Raw genomic sequence first — 25,639 nt, forward strand, 5'->3', positions numbered from 1 at the left:
CAAATCAGCAGAGACTGAAAGTGGAACAGTAGCTATTTAGGGGAAAGGAAGGAATAATAGGTGGAAATGATGAAAATGTTCTATAATTAGTGCTAATAAGGATACAACCCTGTGATCACATTAAAATTGCTGAGCCATATCTTTTAAATATCAAACTGTACTGTTTGTGCACTCTTCTCAGAAAATGAAAAGGGAGATGCTGCAGACACCTGAGGAGACATCTATTTTTTTAGGTTAAACAAAGAGAGTGACTGTCACAAAATGTAAACCATTTTCCATGGAAATACATGTTACAACATTTTCCCCCATGCATCTGATAGGTGTGAACAAGAACCAGAGCAGCTTCTGTTGAGGTTACCTGGTGTTTCTTGAAGGCTCGAAGAAGTAAATCAATGTCAGTAAACGTGAGAGGAAACTGCAGTCGAGGACCATCGTAAGAGTCGGGCACTTCTATCACCCCCAAATATTCCTGTCTATCCTTGTTTTCCTGGATAGGTTTTTCAAAAAGTTGACTTACTAATGCTGGAAAGGAAAGATAAAGAGGTATCAGATGGGGATTCAGCAGTCTAATGTCTCAAAAACACTCTTAAATATCTGTGCAAGACACTATACTGCTATGAATGCCGACAGAGCGCACCTAAAACTATGATGAATATCTAATTCTGAAGTTGGTACCCGCCATCATCCCTTTCTGGAACTACGCTTCATCAAAGCAGTGAGTCCATAATCAATGGGGAGAAGACCACGAAGCACATGAAAAACTGGTCAGTCAAGGTATTTTGATGTTCTGAAGTTGAAGTCTGATCCTTTGGTTCACTCTTACCAGATCCTTACGAGCAAGGCTAAAAGTATGAACAATGTGCTGCATTTGGTTTAAGCAGCTGCTGCTATTCATGATCTACACGAAATTAAACCGCAACATTCAATTTTCCCCTTGTTAAATACTTCAGAGGATTTTACTTAGCATTAATTGATTTGTTTCTATGTACAATGTTTCTTCTGTGGTTTTCTTTTTTTCTTGGGAACAAAGCAGATACAACTTAAATGACAAACCATAGGCAAAAAATAACCAAAGGCCACTCCCTCTCTCTTAGATATTTCTGTATGGTAACAGTCTGCCAGCATTGCCCATTTACTAAGGCAATTTAGTGTAGCTGAGACCCACAATCATTTCTTGCCAAGTTGCCAATGAAACAGGCCCCTGAACAGAAACCTAGACAATTCAGGCAGAGAAAGGTGCAAGAGAATGTGATAGAGTAGCTGCAAAGTGGCCTCAACATTGCATCCTAACGTCTATCCATATGCTTCTTTTGTTTTTTTTTTTTTTTTTTTTTTGGCCCTTTAGAAGACAGATTTATTGGCTAGTAGTGAATCCTGGGTGCCTTTTTATTGCCCTGGGCTGGTTGTCTCCTCATCTCGAGGGTTTGCATCCTCATCTGAGAAGGCTCCAGTAGGCACCCCTATCTATGCTTCTTACAACGTGATCTTCCTCAAGAGAATCTTTCCCTTGCTTTCGAGATGAGTTAGGCTAATTACTTTAAACTATTCTGAAAAAAATGTGCTTCAAGAGCTACCTACCAGCTCCAAGTCCAGGTCTCAAGAGGCCTTATATGATTCCGTGTTCTCTGTTTGGGAACACAGCCATTTCCACTCAGCCCAAGCTTTCCTACCGAAAGGCCATGATTAAATGGAACAGAGCAGATAAACCGAGCCAACGATGTCCTAGATCAGCTAACAGCCAGCAGATCTCTAGACACATCAATAAACTCCAGCCAATATTAAAAATTCTGTCAAATCGACTGTGCCAATGTCAGAAATGTTCAGCTAAGTTATAGACTTGCTAGGAAAAAAAACACATTTTTTCCTATGTCACTGAGATATTGTGGCTCCTTTGCGGTATCATAACCACATGTTTGTTATTAAGGCTATCACCCTAAGTTCTCTGCAAAAAAAAACAAAAACAAAAAAACCAAAACCATATCTTTTCTGAATATCTAAAGTTGGTCACCGATAAAAGATAGGATGCTATCTGATGTAGACAGAGTATATGTTTTCCATGATCAATTATGATGAGCAGTAAGTCAAAAAGTAAATTTGAAAACTTGTTCTAAACTAGGAAATAACATTTAACAATTTCATTAAAATATATTATAAATTGTTATGTAATCCCAGTATATTTTGGTGATAGTAGATAATACTTTATAAAAAGTGGAACTGAGGTATAATAACATTTATTCAATGTGGTCAGCAGACATTTTTCTCCTTTGATTTTGGTCTGATATTTAGGGAAAACTGAATTTTTCAATTTATGCTAGAAACCAGAAGTGCAGGACATCCTCTTTAATTTGATTTCAGATTCATCATGTAGGCAGTGAGGCCTAAATAGTTTCCTTAACTATCCTAATGATCACGCCATCTATTTTATTTGGGAATTGTCCTTCTGCAAAGGAAAGATGAAATATCAGGCAACTCTTAGGAATATAACACCTCTGTCCACAGAAACCCCAACAGTTTCACTGCATCAGCTAACAGAGACAAAGTTTTTGTTATAGACTCTAGGAAAGAAAGCAAACATGGAGCACATGTGATTCTAACTGAGGGACCTTGTGTTTTAGGTGAGGTATATTTATGGCATGACTGTAGTGTTCATGGAAGACTGTAGAACTTTTGAAATGCACTTGACTAAAACATGGATGCTAGCAGAAAAGAGAAAGCAGTTGAGTATATAGATTTGTAGATGCCAATACATATGGAGAACCCCCCTCCCCACATGCGGGCCCTTTCCAAGTCTTCAGAAGCTTGGCAGCCTGGGGAGTCACTTTCTATTGTCTCCATCTTCAGTGTAACCCTCTCTTTAGGCTTTGTAATACAATAAAACATAGCCAAAGACATCTCTAATTTAAAACACTATCCCTGGATCACATATCTGCTTAGATGGACATTTCTACATTTACTACTCCTAGTATTTTTTTTTTCTACCCTGGGCCAATTCTTTCTTCTTTATCTTTATGCTTTGGATAATTATCTTCATCCTTCAAAACTCAGCAGGCTTCCCAGGTCGGGTCCCAAACTCTACTGTTTCAATAACAAAATTGATGATGATGATGACCGCGACAATGACAAGAAGACAATAGATAGCTCTGACTTACTGAATGCTTGCTAAGTATCAGGCAGTGTTATAAGAAGGGGAGGATTGCTAATTTCTCATTAAATGCGCTGATATTGATAAATAAGGAACTACATCAGCAATAAAGACTGTTGATTGTGCATTAACTAAAAGAATTAATTTTAATAGATCATGAAAAATGCTAACAATTTTTAATTTAGGAAAATATTCTATTTTCCTGGTCACTGCCTTCACACATGCTGCCATTTCTCCCCTTCCCATTGGCTAGTAACAAATACATTCTATCAATGCTAGTCAGTGCTGAAAACTCGAGTTCAATTATTTTAAGAACAAAACAAAGTATTCTTTTCAAATCAATAGCTTAGTATAGTCCTTTCTTCCAGATATTTAATGACCCTTATTTCATAAAAAGTTTAATGATAAATTAATGCAAATTCTACTTCTCTAAGTCAATTCTTCAGTAAAACTATGCAATATGAAATACTTGAGATTAATTTATTTTAATTTTAGTTTGTGTATATGAATTTCTGCCTGCACATGTATCTTTGCATCACATACATATATGGTGTCCACAGAGGCAAGAAGATGACATTGGACTCCCTAGCACTGGAGTTACTGAAGATTGTGAGCTGCCATGTGGGCACTAGGAAATGAACCAGGGCCCTCTGCAAGAGCAGCAAATGCTGTTCACTGTTGAGCTATTTCTCCAGCCCCAATATCAAGTATTAATCTATATTAAATCATTATCCTTCTGTTGGGTTTTTGGCAAGATAAAAATTAGTAACAGAGATTCTCTTCTAATAACTAGTGTGTATAATGTATGAAAACTGAGTCTTTAATTTATTCATCTGGCTGTCCTGGAACTCACTTTCTAGACCAGGCTGGCCTTGAACTCACGGAGATCCACCTTCCTCTGCCTCCTGAGTGCTGGGATTAAAGTCATGCACCATCGCTGCCTGACATGCTTTAACATTTCTAATGCATATATTGTCCTTACGGCCCATAACTAATAAGCAATAATTCAATGAATGCAAGCAATATATGAAAATTCATACAACATTAAATTGGAATTAATCCTTAGTTATTTGATTTATAACTTTGTAAACACAGATCTAAACTAATTAAATATAATAAAATATTAACACAAACAAATGATACTTCTACAAGTTGTTATAAGAAAATAACTTTTAAACCCTTGCCTTCACCCATGTTGCCATTTCTCTCTTTCCCACTAGCTAATAACAAGCAAATTTCATCACTGCTAGTGATTAAAACTTGAATAAAAAATCTTTTCTTTCATCTGAAAAAGGGCAAAAGTATAAAAATTGAAGTCCATAATTTTTGCCCATAGATAATATCAGCTTATACCACCCACACATTACTTTGAAAAAAAAAACCACATGTTTCTGAACAAGGAAAAGCATCATTTGGCAACATTTATAGTTGTTTCATTTCCTAATTATAAGTCTGTGTCAAAATCATTAGTGTCCATATACTAAATTCAACAGATGCCAAATGACAGCTAATAAAGTTAACCTTAAATCTGTGTCAAAATCATTAGTGTTCATATATTAAATTCAATGGGTACCAAAATGATAGTTAATAAAGTTAACTATCAATTTTTGATTAAAAAAATGGAATGGAAGGATATATTCTTGGCATAAATTTTAAATTAAATAAGTGTATTGGTTTCCATTAAATCAACAAAAAATGCTACCTACTTTCATTTGTTTTTAATATACTTCTGCTATCTTAACCAATGCAATAAGACATGAAGCTGAAACAAGAAGAGTTTAACTATTATACAAAAATATATAATAACAAAATCTGTTGATGTGATTAAAAAATAAACTCAAGAAAAAATCCAAAATTTGATCAGGAAATTAAATACAATACAGAGATTAATCTCACAGGCTTGAATCACATTTTTATCCCTGATAAGTAACCTTGGAAGGGTACCCTCAGACCCTCATTCTTATAAAAGGTAAATAATTAATACTAGTAATCTTTTTAGTTTGTCATGAATACTAAATGAAATGATATAAATTATTGAAACACATGGTGAAGTTTACTGAAAAAAATATATGAGCTACTAATAATATTCAGTAAAAGCACAAGATGAGATATAAATATAAATATTTAATGGGATATTCCAAATAAGTAATGGGAAGATAGCATGCTGGAAAATATTTTATTCACCATAATAACAAAAATTAAAATATTCTAGTGCCACAAAAGTTAAAAATATAAATACATATATACATACATACATACATTCTTTAAGAATGTATGTATGTATGTATGTATGTATGTATATGTGTATGTATGTATGTAAACTATGTGGCCTGAGGGGACACTTTGGCTGATGGTGAGTTCAAAGAAAAGTCTAAACAACATTTGCACCTGACTCAGCCTACTCCCACCAGTCTCTGTATAAACCTAAGACAACTTTGCCTTTTTTTTTTTTTTGACTGTAGAAGGCATTGTTGTAAAATGCAGACTGGGAACGTGTATGTGCACTCTACTCTCTCTCAAGTCTATGAATCTGTTTTAGCTCTGCAAGTAGAAGAACATGGACATAAGCTAGTAGAAGTAAGTTTTGCATAAGATGCAGTATGTTTGCCAGCACGAATACTACATTAGGACCCCTCTTTCAGAACCAAAATGTCTTGAGATACTATGCACTTCAAAAAATCAATCACTAACCTGGATTCTATATCTTGGAATGCTAAATGACTTTCTAGCTGCTAAAAGATCGTAGTACTTCAATTAAACAGGCCAAGGTGGAGGCGTTCTAGAATCCTCCCACCAAAGCATGAGAAATCAACTTACAAAGTACACGCATAATGACATATGCCTGTCATTCCAGTGCTCAATATGCTGAGGCAGGATGATTATGAGATCAAAGTCAGTTTGATCTACATAGATAAAGTCACCTTATACATACTTAAATTTTGCCTCTGGCAATGAAAAGAAGGTGAAGAGGAGAGGAGAGGGAGGCAGGAGAATGGAGAAGGAGGGAGTGAAGAGAAGAATGTGTATGTTCGCCAAAAGGGACATGTACATAAATACATTTACACAGCAGCACAACTGTACTGCAAACAACCCAAGCACACATAAACAATAGGATGAATAAACTATAGTACATTGCTAAAATGGAATGTTAGCCAACAACAGGAGTGACTAAATTACAATAACATGAATGATCTCACAAGTATAATGTTGAGTAAGATAAGCTAGATTCAAGGTCTATTCTGGATGTTTCTACTAATAAATAAATTTTAAAAACAAGCACAATTAACTAGCTTATGGTATAGACGTTCAAAACTAGTTTCATAGTGCAGTAGACGTCGGGTTGCAGCCAGAAGAGGCAGAAGGGAGGCTTCTGTGACTCCAACAATGGTTTGAGGGTATATTTTCGGTTTTTGAGACAAGGTCTCATGTAGCAAGGATGACCTTGAATTTCTGGTCCTCCTACTTCCTCCTCAAAAGCTGAGACTGCAAGCATGTGTCACTGTGCTTGATTTCTGCAGTGCTGGGGACTGAGCCCAGGGCCCCTGCATGCCAACCGAGCTCCATCCCCAGCCATTCTGCTTTGTTTCTTGTTCTGAGTACCTGTTTTCTGGGCATGTTTTCTTTGAGAAAATTTCAGTCATATATTATTTGTATACTTTCCTATAATGTATTTTGTATTCCAAGGAAAACACTGTTCCCTTCTTTGAGAAGAAACATTCTGTTATATTTTTAAATCATCTGCAAAGTTTTTTTCAAAATGCAGATTTTGAAAAATCGAGAATCTGAATAAATATCTCTGAGCTGTAACCCAGCCATCTGTGGTTCTGAAACCCATATAAGCGACTCTGATGAAGTGAGTCTAGATTGAAATAGTAGATGATTAGCAGAGAGAGACACGCTTCATTTCATCATTATTATATTTCTCCCCCAAACATTTTTGACCAAGAACACGAAGCACAAATGACTGTCTTTAAACTGCAGCTACCTAAAATGGAGAGAATGGCAAAGAACCTACTTTCATGCGGTTCCCCCTCCTCAGGTTTGGCTATTCTACCACTCAGAAAGCCTCTGTGGATCCTTAAATGCGTTCTTTAGTTTCATACATATGTACTTGACTCGAACTATGCTACTACCTCTCTCCTCACCCCTTTAAAGAGCATTTAAAGGTTGGGAAGATGGCTCAGTGGCTAAAGTGCCTGCTGCCAAGCCTGATGACCTGAATTTAATTCCTAAGACCCACATGGTAGAGAAAACCAAATCCTGCAAGTTGTCTTCTGACCTCCACACATACACCAAGGCACATTTGTGAGCTCTCTCTCTCTCTCTCTCTCTCTCTCTCTCTCTCTCTCTCTCTCTCTCTCTCTCTCTCTCTCTCTCTATCTGTGTGTGTGTGTGTATGTGTGTGTGTTAAGGAAATTTTAGGGAAAAATCATTTATCAGATTATTTAAAGATGCTCTTAGCGGGTTAGGCAGATGGCTCCGTGGGCAAGTTTGAAGACCTAAGTGTGGCCACTCCAGTCCCACATAAAAAGTCAGGTGTGGCTGCACACTCTGTGACTCCATCACTGGTAGAAGCCAGAAATATGAGGCTTGCTGGCCAGTCAGCCTACTTAAAATATGGTGAATTCCACGCTCAATGAGAGACTCTATGTTAAAGGGATAAGGTAGAAAGTGACTGAGCAGGTAACCTGACATCCTCTGTTGGCCTCTGAATGTGTGTGCGCGCGCACACACACACACACACACACACACAGAGGCACACATGCACATGCATATACAGAGTAGGGCTCCTAAACACTTTGCACATTGTTAGAATTAAAAATGGTTTACCCAAGGTGGTTTTCCTTCTTAACAGCTTTTGGGTTTGACATCTACTTTGGAAGTAACAGACAGATTTTATTTAGCATGAGAAATATATGTCTTATGAATAATTATAATTTTAAACTCCTATATTGGCTGTATCAATTCAAAATGATTATATAGTTGATAGATAAGTAGATAATATAAACTATAAAAAACATCACAGAAAGTACCTTAGTCTAGTTTATAGTATTATAACAGAATACCACAAACTGGATAATTTAAAGCAAACACAAGTTTATGAATGGGCCTAGTTGTTTTTGGATTCCTTTAAATTCTTGTTCAGACAAAAAATCAAACTAAAGTGAGTTCTCATGTACCTTAAGTCTGAAACTGTTGCCAATTTTTAAAGGAAATTAAAAAAACAATTATAATATATTATGGATTTAAAAATTTTAAGTATAAATGAGAAATAAAAGAAAAATCACCCACAGTCTCCATACCAGAACCAAATTATTTGACTACGGGTTCTAAAGTCTTGGAAATCTAAGATTAAGGAGAAATGTTTGGTGAGGACTTTGTGCTCTAAGTTATAACATGACTGAAAACATCACAGCAAAAGACCAGGTGCAAGGAAGAGGAATGAGCGATCATAATTTATAAGGTCACCACTGTTCAAATAATCCGGTATGGGGGAAGAGTCTCTAACTTCAACAGCTCTTACAGGTCCCACTTTCACCATGTTGCATGAACTTTGGGGGAAAGACTGAAGACACAGCAGACAGACTGAGTGGAAAGAGGGAAAGATATTACATTTAATCTACCATTTTCACCTAGACTCCACTGCATGCACTACTCAAAATACTTAGATTTCTTAGCATAAAACTTCTGTAGGTAAAACACAAGATCCTCATTACTAAGCTTCTGTTGTGTATTAATAGATTGTGGTTCAAGACAAAATATTTAACCAAGGAATGCTGAATTTTGTTTTTTAATTAAAGGCTGACTTAGTAAATTCCATCCAGATGGGGAATAAAAACAAGTTGAGCAAAGTTTAGTTGCTAGGTGTCACACAGACAAGAAAGGGGATCATCTTTAATTGCATAGCCTCTCTTGTCTTCGTTTACATTTTAATGAAGACAATTCAATATATAAAACTGCTTTTCAAAAGACTACATTTTAGAAGTGGAATGATTGTTTGGCAGTTACGAGAACATACTATTCCTGCAGAAGACCTGAGTTCGGTTCCCAGCACCCACATTGCATGGCTCATAACCTCCTGTCACTCCAGCTCCAGAGAGTCTGATGTCCTCTTTTGGCTCCCATGGACTCTGTACTCACCTGCACATACACACACCTATCCACCCACCCACGCATCACCCCACACACATAATTTAAAAAGAAAAGTAAATAAAACCTTAACAGGCTAAAACTTTTTTTTTTGCTTACCTGACTCTTCATTATGTGTCTTTGTGTAGTTTTCCAACATGAAGGAAAAGAAGTTGGACAGCTGAACAAGATAAAATGATATAAATCATTAATAAAGTCTGAGCCACTGCAGCAAACAGCAAAGTTCTGTGCAAGTCCCTTATTCTCCTGTTGTGCTCATCTTCCTGCTACAGCACATGCCAAGAGTCACAGATGGGCAGCACCACACTGAGCTGCATAGAAATTATATATGCATCCCTCCTGGGAAGCTGCCCATACGGAACTGGCTAAAGCAAACGTGTAACAACCCAGCTCTCCACCTCCTTGCCATGCATGGGACAAATGATAATGTAATTCACATTTAAAGTGTCCATGGGATCGGCTGAAGTTAGCCTTGTCCAGAAGGTATTGTTCTTCCTGACTTCTTTGTTCCTTATGGTCTCCTTGTGATCTCTTTGGTATCAAAATTCATACTGTTTAAATTGACAGCCTACATGGGCTTGGGGAGATTGCTCAGTGGCTAAGAGCACTGACTGCTTTCTCAGAGAAACAGAGTTCAATGGGCAGCATCCACATAGCAAGCAGTTTATAACTACCTGTGACTCCAGGCTCAGGGGATGCAATGCTCTCTTTTGGCCTCCATGGGCACTGAACACACAAGGTGAACAGATATACATGAAAGCAAAACACACATACACAAAAAAACTAAATACTTTTAAAAAGACAGCCAACTCTATGAGGTCCTAATCAAAGCAAAGGGAACACTGAATGCCCTATGTCTTTTGTTGTTGTTGGGATTTTTGTTGGTGGTGGTGGTAGTGGTAGTGTGTTTTTGTTTTTATTTTTTTTTTTTTTTGAGACAGGCCTCACTATATAGCCCTGGCTGTACTCAGACTCACTATATTGACCAGGTTGGCCTCAAACTCAGAGATCTTCCTACTTCTGTCTCCTGAGTGCTGAAATTTAAGACATGTATCATCATGCCTGGCCTAACCGATATCATTTTAATAGCTACCAAGAAGAGATTTGCCAACTTAACTCCTTTTGAAATTTGTTTATTTTTAAGGACCATAACCTGATATTTAAATATGGTTGTTAAAACTTTAAAAAACACCAAAGGAAAATGAGGTCTCCCTTAATAAATATCACTACCCACTCACCCTTGTCCCTGCCAGTAGCCACTATGCAGAATCTGCTGTGTATGTTTTTCTAGAATTTGGTTGAATGGTTAGGTTTTTTTTTTTTGCATACATGAGATAAACTCTAGGTAGTACTATGTAAGTTTGGTCTTACATTAATAACTATATTGGGGATCTTTCTAAGATCATTTTATAGGTAAAAGGTACTCGTTTTTTATTAGTGAATATCAAAGCAAGAGTTATGAATTTGTACCACCAGTTTTATAAAGGACTTTCACATTCATATAGTTTCTTTTATAACTTTCATAGGCTTGTTCCCTGGAAAACCTTCTGTTCTTAAGGTCTAAAAGTAGCCTGTCTGAAGGGCTTTGGAGGTTAGCTTAGTTGGCAAAGTGCTTGCCATGAGAACCTAAGTTTGAGCCTCAGAACTTATATAAAAACAGGGCAGTATCCACTTGTAATCCCAGAACTGGGGAGGCTGAGATAAGATGGTCCCCAGGAATCACTTCCCTCATAGCCAACCCTGTTGGGAAGTTTTAGATCTTAATGAAAGATGCTATCTCTAAAAAGCCAAGGTGGACAGCTCTTGAGGAATGATACCCATTCCACACACATACGCTTGGATGTGCACACGCCCCTGCACCTACATACACAAGAACATATGCAAACATAGCTATTCTTTCGGGGTTGGGGATATATAGTTCAGTGGTACAGTGTTTTCCTAACTTGCACAAGGCTCTGGGTTCAACCCTCCCGCTTCCATTTTTTTATTTTTCCATTCATAAAGTAATAAGTTCATTTACCATTATGGAATATGCTCAAAAAATAGAAAAAATACTTTCTATTAGTTAGCTAGACATCTGGCATTGTTCTAAAAATGGGAGCTTCAAAATGGAGAAATACCATCTCCCCAAATCAGAATCTCTCAACAACTAGTTCCAAACCAATGTCACTGCAGCCTCTATGGAAGCCTTTCATCAAGGCTCCTCAGCTTCAAACAGACCCACAGTTGCATTCTTTCAATAACAAGAAGAGGGGAGAGCGCCAGAGAGGAGGGGAGGGAAGGAGGAGGAGAGGGAAACAAAGAGATGCTTGCCAAACCAACCTGCATTTGGCCTTGCTCATCAGCGTATTCGACAGACTGGAAGATGGCGAGGGCATAATGCTGTCTAGCCCTGAGTCGAGCTCTGTACCGCCGGTACCAGTTCTGGATGACTAACGCTGCTTCCAGCGCTGCAGACCCACAGGATATGAAAGGCAGAGAAAGACAATTACATTATAGCTTTGAGGGAAGCAGGTGTTTTAACCAAAACAATAATTTCTTCGTCCTAAAAAAAAAATAGGAACATCATAAACAATGAGATTGACCTTTATGCTTTATATAAAATGTTCTTAAGGCTCAAACATTCAGAGAGCTCAGAGCACAACGATGTCATAACCATTAAGGGTAGAAGCTTTAAGGTAAAATTGCCTGAACGCCATGCTTCCTGCCTGTCAGTCACTAGAAAAAGGAGTGTAGACTTGCAGCGAATACATTTCCATGGGGGTATCTTGCCACCGTTAGAAGGAACGGATTAAATAAACCCTGGGAAATGTGAGTGCACTGGTTGGTTTTTGTCAATATGATACAAATCTAGACATATACAGGAACAGGGAAACCTGTCTGGAAAAAAAAATGCCTCCATAGGATTGGCCCATAGGGTATTATCTTGATGAGTGATCGATGTGGGAGGGTTAAGCCCATTGTGGGTGGTGTCACCTCTGGGCAGGTAGGTGGTCCTCGAGGGTTTAAGAAATCAAACTAAATATGCCAAGAGGAGCAAGCCATTAATTGGCTCTACTCCATGTCCTCTCTATCAGCTCCCATTTCCAGGTTCAGTCTCAGTTTCCTCGAGAGTTCTTGTATTCACCAAGCGCAGAGCTACTGTTCAACAAAGTTCACCAAATAATTAGGGAGTCCCTGCAGTCCTCCCAACACCGTGAAGCTAAGAGAGGTCAAAGTACCCACTTAGCTCACTTAGTCACTAAGTAGAAATGTACAGGGAAAATCTGAACACAGATCTGACCCCAAGGCCCAAGCTTTTCACCTCCAAAGAGATGCTGACTGATTGCTGTACATCAGTGTCCCCATTTATACAATGATACAGCAGAAAGAATGATCACTGGAGTTTCATCTACTTAGAATTAACAATGTCAAATAATATAATGTTAATAATAGATAACCGAGCTGATTTCTGTTTAATAATAGAACAGTCTGCTTTGAAACTTTCAGTGCCCACAAACATCATCAGCTCCATGCCACATGTAAGGAAACTGAGTTCAGAGCAGCGAGTCTGTTGTTCAAAGTCACCTAGCATAGACATCTGAGTCCAAACCCTGAGTTCTTTCCACTAGGGCCAGTTACTTTATTCCCTGACTCATTTGGATCTTTCTTTTCATTGACTAATAACAAACACCGTATACTAAAAGACTACTAACTGCAGTAACTGGACACTACATATACCACCCTTTCTGCTCCTTCCCAACACAAGGAGGAATGGGAGCTAACGTCCTTCTGTCTCTGCTTGGTCTCTGTGCAGGGCATGGTTGAAATTCTACCCCACATGGGAGGAGTCATTGTTTTCTCAGGTAAACACCTGCATTCATTGGGTTCTATTCTGAGGCACGATGGAAAGACAGGGATGTGGAAGGGAAAGGAGCCTCTCATCCTGGTGTCTAGTGAAAGTCTTCAGACAGCAGTGAGTCAGATATTCCACAGGTATAGGATGGTCAGAGAGATCCCAGAGGTGTCCCCCCCCCCAAATAACACAGTCTGTTGTTACTACTCTTGTTTACCCACCAAAACTAGATGACAAGCCCCTATTTCTGGAGACCTGGTGTGCGTTTGCTACATCGCTCATGTAATTCAATTGGTAAATCAAGTTGGAAGCTTCCTCCCTGATGGCCAGCTAGTTTAGTGCCAGAAGGTGCTATGTACAATTTGAGAGGAGAAAAGTCATCAATAGTCTTAGCCAGCTGTGAACTCTGAAGGCTATAATACACTACCCCAAGCAAGAGTGGTATGGTTGTTAAGGGGGGGGTAACTAACCAGTTCCTGATGGGATTTGAGGTCCACTCTAAAAGAGGAAGGTCCTTCCTGGTAGTATAGATCTGGCTGGTAGCTCATGGCCAAGAAGGTCATAGGCTCCAGGAGGAAATTTACTATTATTTGGCTAAATGGACATGATGTCAAACTGCCTTCTAAAGATTTATGTTTATACCCATAGATTGGTGCTGCCTTCAGTCTGGGTCAGAGAAATTCTGTGTGAGTGGGACATGATTAATGCAAAGATTCACAAGTAGTCAAAGAGCTGTTAATAAGAGACTTTAAAAATCTATTTTAAAATTATATGTATGAGTGTTTTGCCTACATGTATGTATATGCATCAGATGCATGCCTGGTGCCCACAGAGGTCAGAAGAGGGTGTTAGATCCCTGAAAGTGGAGTTACAGGTGGTTGTGGGTCATGATGTTGTTGCCTGGAACAAAATCTGGGTCTTCTGTAAGAACAACAGGTGCTTGTTAACTGCTGAGCCATCTCTCTATCCCCATAAGTGACTATTATGTGCTCATCCCCAAGTGGCACATCTAGATTACCCCCTCCAAAGCTAAGGAAGCATCGAGGAACAGGGAGCAAGAAGTATGTAAGAGCCAGATAATGGAGAAGAGCATTGTGAAATGCTGTCATTTGGACGTGACTGGATGTCACATCTAGTGCATCCATGAACTCACATCAGTGCCGATTACCTGCACATGACTAGACTCCTCAACATCCCACCATGAGGAGCTACAGGCATTTAATGACTGATATGGGACGGGGGGGTCATATTCCTTTATAGTCTAGCCAGTGGTAAACCCATGCTCATGCAAACAACCCTAATTAAATGTGTGACCCCCCCCCCAAAAAAAGTTAGAAAAGTAGGAAGGGGATTTGTAGGGGAAAAGAAGTTCAGTGGGGGGGGGGTAAAAGAGAAAATGGGGTAATATGATCAAAATACATTTTCTATGAAATAGATTATTAGAGAAACAAAAATGGTTAAGACAACAAAAGAAAAGAAAAGAAAAAGAAAAAATGAAGGAAGGAAGGAAAGAAGGAAGGAAGGAAGGAAGGAAGGAAGGAAGGAAGGAAGGAAGGAAGGAAGGAAGGAAGGAAGGAAAGAAGAGAATCACAGTATATTTGACGTTGGAGGACTATACCTCAATTGCCTGTAATGCACAAAACCCTGGGTTCAATGCCCAGTATTGTGTAAAACCAGGTGTGGTGGTTACCATGTATAATCCCAGCACTTAGAAAGCAGAGACAGAGCAGCAAAAGTTCAGTGGTCCTTGGCTACAAGGCAAGTTAAAGGGCAACCTGGACTATCTGACACTCTATCTTAACAAAGAGAGAATCCCAGGTCAGTTCATATTTACTGTGAGGGTTACCGCAGAGTGACATCATTCCTTTTATGTAGAGATGTTTCTACAGAGAAGAGTACAACCCATGATGAGAAGAGGGACCCATTCTACACGCTGCCTTGTGATTTGTGGCTGATCCCAAATGCCATGTTGGGGTTCTACAGAACAATGATCATGCACCCAGGTTCTAGAATTTGAGATCCGCATTCTCTCTCACTGCCAAGCAGGGTAACCTCCAACAATTTATCTCTGGACCTCAGTGGCCTTATTTTGCAAACTGTGGCTGATGACAATTCATAGGAAGGAGGAAATCAAATCATCTACATCACGATGTCCGGCACAAAGCAAATGTTCACCAACCTTTTACTTGATTTTTTTAATTTTAAAAATTTCTTTCAAAATGTCACAATAATGACCATCACCAGAGATAAGAGTCTATTAAAAAACAAACAAAAACAACTTGGCAATAAAAAAAAAAGCCATGCATGTTGGGGATAAAAAAAATGGCTTGATACCTTAACTAAATCTATGCTGTTGCTTCCCAAAGGTTACATATGGCAGTAACTTTTTTCTCCTCCTGCAGAGGATTAATAAGACCAGGAAGACAGACCTTCTTACACATTGACCTGAAGCAGCTCTAAGCTGTCAAGCAAGGTGAGTGCTAGACAACACAGATCTTCACCTCCTTGGGCTGGATGGATTGAAGCTAACAACCCCTCAGTTCTACCTGGCACTACTTTGGAATTTTCAAACCAAGAGGAGGGGCTGTGTTACCCTGCAGCATGTAGGTGGACTCTCTGCCACCAAATAAGGTCTTAGGGGCCTGCTGTTGGTATGCCTAATCTTGTCTGTCGATCTCCTAACCTCTCCTGGAGAGGTTCTGAGGAAGTTAAATGCTCAAAAAGATAACAGTAAGGTACGGATCAAAACCCACTTTATTGGTCAACTGTGGCCCAAGTATTCAAAATACCAGTGTAGAACTCTAATAGGGCCTAGGTTGGAGGATCCAGGAAGTCGGAAGCTTGATATCTAAGCATGTCCTGTTTTTCTTACTCCACGGGGACCAGGCCCCACCAAATGCCCTCCGATTCCATTCATCTCTCCCCATACTTTCCCCCTGTTCCTTTTCTGCCACTTAATTCCTCCTGTTCCCATTCCCACCTGCCCAGTCCACTAGTAAAATCTCCTCCATTTCTCCTTCCTAAGGAGATACACGTGTTCCCCTTAGAGCCTTCCTTGTTACTTAGCCTCTCTGGGGTTGTGGATTGTAGCGTGGCTATCCTTTACTTTACAGCTAACATCCACTTATCAGTGAGTACATACCATGTTTGCCTTTCTGGGTCTGGGTTACCTCCTTCATTCATTCATTTTTAAAAAATATAACAAAATAAAATATAGTAAGATAAAATAAAAGCTACCACATTGAAGTTGAACACAACAAACCAACAAAAGGAAAAGAGCTCAAGGATCAGAGGTTCTCCCTTTCTATATGTGTTTCTCTTTATGCTGACTGGTAGAGATGTCTTATCTTGCTTGGTTCTTGTTTTTTTTTTTTTTTTTTTTTTAATCAAGAGTTTCCTTGGCAGGCAGTTCCTTAAAACAGAAGTTTTGTATTTGGAATGATAAGGCATTCAGACTCTGCTTTTGAGATGCCACTGGCAGAGGCCTTCTGAGGAAGCACCAGGAGGAGCACACTCTTAATGTCCCTTTAAGGATCCTGGCAGCCAGTCAGGAAGACACGGAGCACAAGGGCAATAGAGTTGATTAAAAGGAATTCAAATGAACTGGAAAGAGAATGGATCCTCTCGTGACAAAAGGCTTTAATTGAGAAGGAAAAGCACCTATTCCCTCAACTGCTCAAAGCAGAGTAAGAATAGAGCACGGTTTGCCTTTGTGGGGAGCACAGGTGTCATTATTGTTAGCTTTGTTTAGCTATGTTCTATAGCTGCCACCTGCAAGAGCGCATGCTTTGCAGACATGAGATGGTCACAAAGCCTACTCCTTGAACAGTGCCATGGCTTCTGTGTCAAACGTCACAGTCATGCAAGGCATGGTGATTCCCAGTTGGAGCCCCAGCGCTTTGGAGGCCAAGGCAGTAAGTTCAAATGCAGCCTGAACTACACAGTTAGTTCTAGACCATCCTGGGCAACATAATGAGGCACTGGTGCACACACATGCACACTAAAACAAAATAAACAAAAAAGGAATGTAACCGCTAGCATGACAATATTGAGAGGTAAGAGTTCTGGGGTGTCCTTAGGTCCCTCATGAATAGATTAGTACTTTTATCTTAGGAGTGGCTTCCTGAGGAAAGGATGGTGTAGCTCCATTCGTCTGAGTGCACAGGCTCTCTGACCACACAATGTCCTTAGTCATGTTATGAGGCAGCAAGAAGTCCCTCGCCAGATGGCAATGCCTTAATATTTGACTTCCCAGTCTCCAGCACTGCGAGAAATGCCTTTTCTTTATAAATTCCACAGTCTGCAGTATTCTGTCAGATCAGTAGAAAATGACTAAACTAGGAGGCGAGGAAAGCAAAGAGCTTATTAAGATTTGCTCATCCCACAAACTCTGGTCTGGCTCCCCTGCAGAGCAAGGGATGGTCCTGAAAGACATAAGTTTGCATTTTTACACTACACTTATTTATTTACTGGTGTCCATGGTGGTGGTGGTGGTGGTGGTGGTGGTGGTGGTGGTGGTGGTGGTGTGTGTGTGCTAGAATACACATATGGGAGTCAGAGGACAACTTACAGGAGTCAATTTTCTCCTGTCATTCATTATATGGGTGCCAGGGAACAAACTCAGGTCTTTAGACACTAAATCAGCTTGCCAGTCCCTGAAAGGCGTTTTTTAAAAAGATTTTTGAATTGTGAGTGTGCGCATGCGTATGCGTGTTTACGTGTGATTGTACGTGCCCATGGAGCTAGAAGTATTAGACCCTCGGAAAGCGAGTGACAGCTGCTTTTGAGCTGTCTTATATGGGTGCATTCCTCTACAAAAGCACTGTGTACTGTTGACCACTGAGCCATCATCCCAGCTCCAGACCTGTTCTTAAACAAGAAACTAAAGCCATCTCCAAATGATGATGGGTGTTTTAGAACCATCGCTTTCCTCAAGTGACAATGGAGATGATCATTTTATCCTTGTCAGAAACCTCTGGCTTTCCAGTTAGAGAAGAGTAAGAATTAAAATTCATGTGTTTTACACTCTATATACTTGCTCATTCACCTACCTGTAAGAGTTAAAACAAAACCCAAACCAGCTAAGTTCTGAATTTGTAATTAGAAAACTTTCCATTTTGGTCTTTACTGAACCAGGTGCCAGGTGTAACTTCAGGCAAATCATGTGACCTCTCTGGTCATCATTTCTCCGGTGAACGCTGGCAACGCTGGGTTTATGTGCTCTCTAAGATCATTTCCAATTAGAAAATATTCAAACCATCTGCTTTTTTAGGGACACAGCTGCAGCCAACCTATTATTGCACACAGCAAAGTTGAAAATAACTACTGAAGGGCAAACTATGATGAGTAAAACTTCATGCTCAAGCAGAAACTTCTGAAAAAACAAGACAAATTCGAAAGGCTATTCGATTCTACATAGGACTTGATACAGATGTAGCTCAGCGGAAGACCACTTGACTACTATGTGTAAGACCCTGCTTTTCATCCCTAGAACTCCTAAATGTAACTAAATAAACAACGAATAAATAAATTATCCCTGTAGAAAAACATAAGTAAAACTACAAACAACTCTGGTTTTGCTATCAAGGAACTGTGGCCAAAGTCGATAACAATTGTTTCAAGAACATTATTTTTTTTCCTAGTATTATCTTTTGTCTCAAGTCTTGTTTGATTTTGTTGATTGTTTGCTTTATGGCAGGTTCTTTCTCTACAGTCATGGAATTTGCAATCCTCATCTCTGTCTCCAAGTGTTAAGATTATACGCATGTGCCACCACTCCCCATATACCTCTTTAAGTACTCTACAATGTGATTGCCGTGGCTAATGTGTTCACTGGCAGGGGCAAGGGGAGGGGAGGATGAATGGAGAAGAAAATGAAGAGCAGAGGGAACTGAAGCTAACAAATATACAGGCAGAGTCTGAGGCATAGAGGCCTCGGTGTAGACAAAATGTAAGCGGAAGAGATGATAACTACAAAGGATTCAGAGGTAAGCCACTGTGGCAGGGAATGAAAGTAAGCAACTGAATCTGAGTAGCAGAGGTGGTTGCTCAACTCAGGAGGTCAAAGAACTGAGGCCTCGAAAAGCATTGTAGGGCCAAGGGGTGTATCAGAATGATGAATTATTGAAGAATTACAAGTTAAGGGAAATTTCCCGACCGAACAATCTCTTCAGCCCATCTCTTCAACACTGAAATTGTTGAAGAGTATTGGATAGTTGTTTATAAAATATCCCTCAATTTTATTTTTTTCTGCTATTTCTTCTCAATTCAATTTGGGCTATATATTTTTTCTGGAATAAGCCATATGTCTTTTTCGGGACAGTTCCATCAAGAAGCACATGATGGAGCTGAAAAACTGGCTCAATAGTTAAGAGCACTATTGTTCTCGCAGAGGACCAGGGTTCAGTTCCCAGCATCCACATGATGGCTAACAAGTATGCATAACTCCAATTCCAGATCAGGTGCCCTCTTCTGACCTCCACAGGCACCAGGCAAGCCTATGATGCACATGCATACATGCATGCAAAACATTCATACACATAAAATAATAAGTGAATCTTAAAAAATGTAAAAAGCAACAATTAAAAAAATAAGCACATGATGTTCAGTCTCATTAATGATTATGCTAACTTGGATAGCTTGATAAAGGTGGTATTCACAGGACCAGAAATCCTCTACCAAAGAAGTACTGTTTTGTATCCTCTTAATGAACAATTGGCAGTAACTTGCTTGGAGACTATGTGTATAGTCTATCCGACAAAGTATCTACTGGGTTTTGCTTAAAGCAATTGCTTCTGTGGTGGTCACAGAACAGTTATGTTCCAACTCATTATTTTTCTTTCTTTCTTTCTTTCTTTCTTTCTTTCTTTCTTTCTTTCTTTCTTTCTTTCTTTCTTTCTCTTTCTTCCTTTCTTTCTTTCTTCCTTCCTTCCTTCCTTCCTTCCTTCCTTCCTTTCTTTATTAAAAATTTCCACCTCCTCCCCACCTCCCATTTCTTTCCCCCTCCCCCTCCCTCTCCAGTCCTAAGAGCAGTCAGGGTTCCCTGCCCCATGGGAAGTCCAAGGTCCTCCCCGCTCCACCCAGGTCTAGGAAGGTGAGCATGGAAACAGACTAGGCTCCCACTAAGCCAGTACATACAGTAGAATCAAAACCCACTGCCATTGTCCTTGGCTTCTCAGTCAGCCCTCATTGACAACCACATTCAGAGAGTCTGGTTTGATCACATGCTCCATCAGTCCCAGTCCAGCTGCCCTTGGTGAGCTCCCATTAGATCAGTCCCACCATCTCAGTGGGTGGACGCACCCCTCACGGTCCTGACTTCCTTGCTCATGTTCTCCCTCCTTCTGCTCCTCATTTGGACCTTGGGAGCCCAACTCATTCTTCTATATTTATTAAGACTTGGATTTTTAAACACCCCATTTGAAGCCCTATTTTATCTAGTAGGGAGATGACCCAGCACAAAGATTACAAACAGCTATCTTATGCAAGTTTACATTACAAATGTAATCATTGGCTATACCCCTAGTTTAGGAAAATGTGAAGATATATCTAGGTAACATCAAAATAAAACAGGACAGCTCAGTAAAGTGCTCAGAGAAGGACAAAAGCAATATCCAATTTTCTAAAAGAATCATTATTGTGAAGATAACTAATTTATAATGCTATTATATTCTTAACTATCTAAAAAATGTAGCTAGGTTAAAGTATCAACATCATTGTCAACTATTTAAAATTTTTCTCATAGGAAATGTGCCCTATGCACCAATCCAGTAGTGATCTTTAATCTTACTTAAAAATATTAAATATCTTTGATGACAATTCTGTTTTGTCTCCCTTGGTATTAATTACTAATCTGAGTTATATTGCCACATTTGTTATTCAAAGGTCAAAAACAATCAGTATTTTGTCATTTCCACTTGCTAAAAGCCTAATAGAATATGAATTGTAATTATATAAATGTTCTGATTTTGGAAAATAATTGGCAACTGGAGCTTAGGCACTGCCCTTTATTAATTTGAAACATGTCTCTCTGTAACAGGATTTTCTAATGATTAACAGGATGCAACCATAAATATGGCACATTATCTAGTAGAAACTTTAAGCTGGTGGAAAAAAGTCGCTTAGACAGATAATATCACATCACTTAAGAGGTATTGAAAGTATTTAGGGTTTTTTGTTTGTTTGTTTTGTTTTGTTTTGTTTTGCTTTTTTGAGACAGGGTGTCTCTGTAGCTTTGGAGCCTGTCCTGGAACTAGCTCTTATAGACCAGGCTGGCCTCGAACTCACAGAGATCCACCTTCCTCCTCTTCCTGAGTACTGGGATTAAAGCCATGTGCCTCCACCACCCGGTTGAAAATACTTAGGATTTTAAAAGCAAAGGTGGGCTAATCACACAGAAAATAAAGAAAAAATTGAAAATCCATTTAATTGATATATAGAATACGAACGTTGTTGGAACTAGGTTGTTATTTTGACTTGATTTGAGATTTTTTTCTATTTTACTTAAACATCAATATGTTTGTAATATCAACCCTACACAAATCTTGAGGCAAACATATCACCATATCAAAAAGTGATTGATTCACTATAATTGAGAGGAAAAAACAAGTAATCTCCTTTTAGAAAGAAAAGTTCTTACGATAATTTTCAATAAAGTAGGAATTATAATATATGATGTGATGAAAAGTGAAAGCCATAATTAAAGTCATAATGCCACCAAAGGTGAGCATAAGGGTGACAAAGTCAGAGGCCCAAGAGGAACCCAGAAGCATTCCAATATTTAAAAATTGGAAGAAAATGGAACCAGTGTGAACAATTAAGACAAAGACGTAAAAGGAAACGCAGGAGAATGTGTTGTCACCAAAGCCAAGGGCAATGGCTGTTTGAAGGAAGGGGTGTGCAGCAATGCCATTTTCTGCCAGGAAGCTGAACAAAATCAAACCAGACATGCTCCATTGAATTTTGAAGATGCTTAAGTATCTCTCAGATCATTTTCCCTGGTCTAGGGCTGATTCAGTAGAGGACAGCAATTTTGGACAATAGGGAAAGTCTGAATACAATATTATCTATTTGTAGATATAATCACTAATGTTACATTTCTTCAAAGCAATTCAGTTTTGTAATTATATAAGAGAATACCTCTCTTTTTAGGACATTCATGGTGATATATATATATAGGTTGCCATCATAATGGCTCTGGGTACTTTTTTCTTTTCAAATGAAAAAGAAGAGAGAGGATGGAAAGAGAGAAAGGACAGGAAAATGTGAACAGGTGATGGTAGGTAATGAGTAGACAGGTATTCACTAGCCTTTGGTTTTCAAGAATAAGTTAGAGGGAAAGCAAAAGTAAAGCAAAGCTAAACAAAATTTCATGAGAACAATGACTCAGTGGGTTAAGAGTACCCACTGTACGAATCTGAGGACCTGAGTTCAGACCTCAGCACCCAAGTAAAAAGCCATGTTGAGCCAAGCTTGCCTGTAAGCCCAACCCTGTAGGGAGTGGAGACAGGAGGATGGGGTAGGAAGGCTTCTTGGGTGTCAGCCTAGCTCTAGATTCAGAGGCCTTGTCTCAAAAGAATAAGGAGGAAAGAGGTAAAACAAGGCACAGTCTAGGTCATCCTCCTGGTCTCCATTCATGCAGAGGTATGCTCATGTACACACAGAGACACATGCCACTCAAACACACACACACACACACACACACACACACACACACACACATACATGCTCACACATATACACAAAAAAGAGAAAAGTTAAAGCACAAGAACTTAACATATCAAGGTTAAGCAAAAGAGGCAGAATGGTAGAAAACAGAGGCCCTGCAGCTCCATGCAGTCCAGCAGACTTTCAGGGACAGACGTTACAATGCAGCTAATCTGCTGTCTGTATTTCATGAACGGGGAAAACAAGGAAGGTCCCAGCTCAGATGACTTCTGCTGCACTTCCCAGTGCCAGTAAAGACTGCCCAATGGCAACTATAATGACAACAATAACAGGAGTGGCAAAAAAGTCTCTAAACTGGGGAGAACATTCTTTAGGGAATGCCAGAGAAGGAATGTTAGAATCCATTTTCCATATGGTCCTCAATTTAAATATACATTTAAAATTGGGAGTGAGGGACTGGGGACACAGGACTCGAAGTGACCATAGAGAGTCTCTCCAGCCGTTGGGAACAGCTTGTAAGTAAGTAAATTAAGCTTAAGTTAATGAACTATTTTTTTTCCTAAATTCAAGAAATTTTATCAAGAATTATAGAAATGTTTGATTTGCTTTAAGTATTTTTCAGATTTTTATTTCATATCTGTGTGTATGCATATGCACGTGTGTACTTAGATGCACAAGTACAGGTATGTGCATGCACATGGAAGTCAGAGATCAGTGACAGGTATCTTCCTCAATTGCTTCCTGCCTTATTTTTGGGCCTCAGTGTCTGGCTGAATCTGAAGCCCATGTACTTAGCTAGAATGGTTGGCCAATAAGCCCTAGAGCTACTCTATCTATACAGTGCTGAGATTACAGAAATTTGCCATCACATTTTTTTATACGGTTACTGGAAACTGAACTCAGGCGCTCATGCTTGCGTGGTAAGCACTTTGCTATACTGTTTCCTTAATCTGCTCCCCATTTTATTTTCAGATTTTAAAGTAAAAACAAAGAACAAATAGTTTTATTTAAAAAAAAATCTCCATTAGAAAAATTTTCTGTTAGAGCTTAGGAATCAAACTTCAAAGCCAAAGAGGCATGGGTCTCTTTCTGCTTTTTAGCATTTAAAGAGATAAGTGGTCTCGAGGGCAGAAATAAAAGAGCATGTATTAGTGCTCTCAGAGTGCTCTGTGTAGAACAAAAGGCAGTGGATGATCAACTGAAAGCCCAGAGACATAAAAGTATAAGTACAAAGTGCATTTCAGCAGAAAGAAAATATGTTTAATTTCTGTGCATTGCATAAATTCCAATTCTCCAAGTCAGGATAGCATATGACATGGGACTTAAGTGTTGGGATGGGGGTAATAGCCTAGTCACTGTGAATACATGAGGACCCAACTTTGACACCCTAGAATGCTGGGCATGGTGGCTTGCACTTGTAATCTCAGAGCAAATGAGGCAGAGACGGGCAGCTCCCTGGAACTCAGTTTGTCCAGCCTCGCCTACTTTGTGAGCTCCAGGTCAGTGAAAAACCTTATCTCAAAATAACATGGATACTGTTTGAGGAACAACAGCCAAAGTTGCCTAACGGCCTCCACAGGTATATATATACATGCACCCGAGCACACACATGGAATTAAACTTCGAACTCCGATAGAGCTGCCAACAATTAGTGCATAATACTGTAGAATTCTTTAATTCAAGGCTAAGTTTCTTTGTCTATGACAAAGCTTCCTCTAAGAGCTTTAGTGAAAATGAGTGAATGCAGTTAAGTACCCAATGAATGATAGCTATGACTTGTATTCTCTTACCTGTTACAAAAGAAGCAAAGTAATAATCATAGCAATAGTACAAGTCTAGTTCTTATTTCTGTTTATAGATTTTGCCTAACTCACAAGAAGATGGCCTTGATTTTTTATTTTTTATTTTTCAAGACAGGGTTTCTTTGTGCAGCTTTGGAGTCTGTCCTGGAACTCTACAAAGACTATTCTTCCTCAAAATTGCCACAATACACAGAGCCAGAGTACTGTGATGGAGCTGAGTGATCCCATGATAAAACACAACATAACACAACAAAACAAACACACAGCCAGACCCCAAGAAATAAGAATTAAGTTTTGGCCATGGTCCTGGTGATAATTAATTAGCTATGTATTCTGGAGAAAAACAGTTTCCCTCTTAAAACCCCATTCTGACAAGAATAAACTTTCATAGCAGGTTATGAAGATTGATTATACATGAAAGGGCCTGGCCTATACGTAAGTATTACAGAAATAGAAGGTATTTTTAGATAAGCCAATTTAATTAAAGCTAATTTTAGGGCTGACGATGTGACTTGGTTGGTAGAGAGTACAGGCCTAGAATGTACAAAGCCCAGAGTTTGATCCTCAGCACCAAGTAAACGAGATTTAGTGATAGATGTCTGTAATCCCAACTCTCCACAGGAAGAGACAGAAGGATCAAAAGCAGTTCAAAGTCATCTTCAGCTACATTGTGAATTCAAGAGAAGCCTAGAATACATGAGACTGCCTCAAGAAAACAAAATAAAATAAAAAGACAATTTCTGAAAGAAGCAACTGTGGGAGGCATAGGAAGGTGGAATGGCCAGTAGCAAAGCTACTTTGTAGCAAAAATGTCTGAGCTCCAACATCGTTAGCCATCAGGAAAATGAAAATCAAAACAACTCTAAAATACCATTATACACCTGTCAGCGTGGCTAAGATCAAAACAAAGATGAAAGCTTATGCTGGAGAGGATGTAGAGTAAGGGGAACACTCCTCCTTTGCTGGTGGGAGTGCAAACTTGTATTGCTGCTTTGGAAATCAGTATGGCGGTTTCTCAGAAAACTGGGAATCAATCTACCTCAA

At 39.2% G+C, this 25,639-nt stretch overlaps 1 protein-coding gene across 1 annotated transcript in view; it reads right to left on the bottom strand.

The window, feature by feature from the left end:
- Ppef1 (protein phosphatase with EF-hand domain 1) overlaps window positions 1–25,639 on the bottom strand; it is a 101,845-nt gene that overhangs the window by 64,946 nt on the left and 11,260 nt on the right. The window contains exons 2-4 of the mRNA XM_038316719.1: window positions 11,615–11,742; window positions 9,392–9,452; window positions 359–522 (exon numbers count right to left, since the gene is read on the bottom strand). Of these exons, the coding sequence (XP_038172647.1) occupies window positions 359–522; window positions 9,392–9,452; window positions 11,615–11,742 (353 nt within the window). The remainder of the gene's footprint in view (window positions 1–358; window positions 523–9,391; window positions 9,453–11,614; window positions 11,743–25,639) is intronic.

Source organism: Arvicola amphibius, chromosome X (genome assembly GCF_903992535.2).
Source record: "Arvicola amphibius chromosome X, mArvAmp1.2, whole genome shotgun sequence".
In the NCBI taxonomy this organism is placed as follows: domain Eukaryota; kingdom Metazoa; phylum Chordata; class Mammalia; order Rodentia; family Cricetidae; genus Arvicola; species Arvicola amphibius.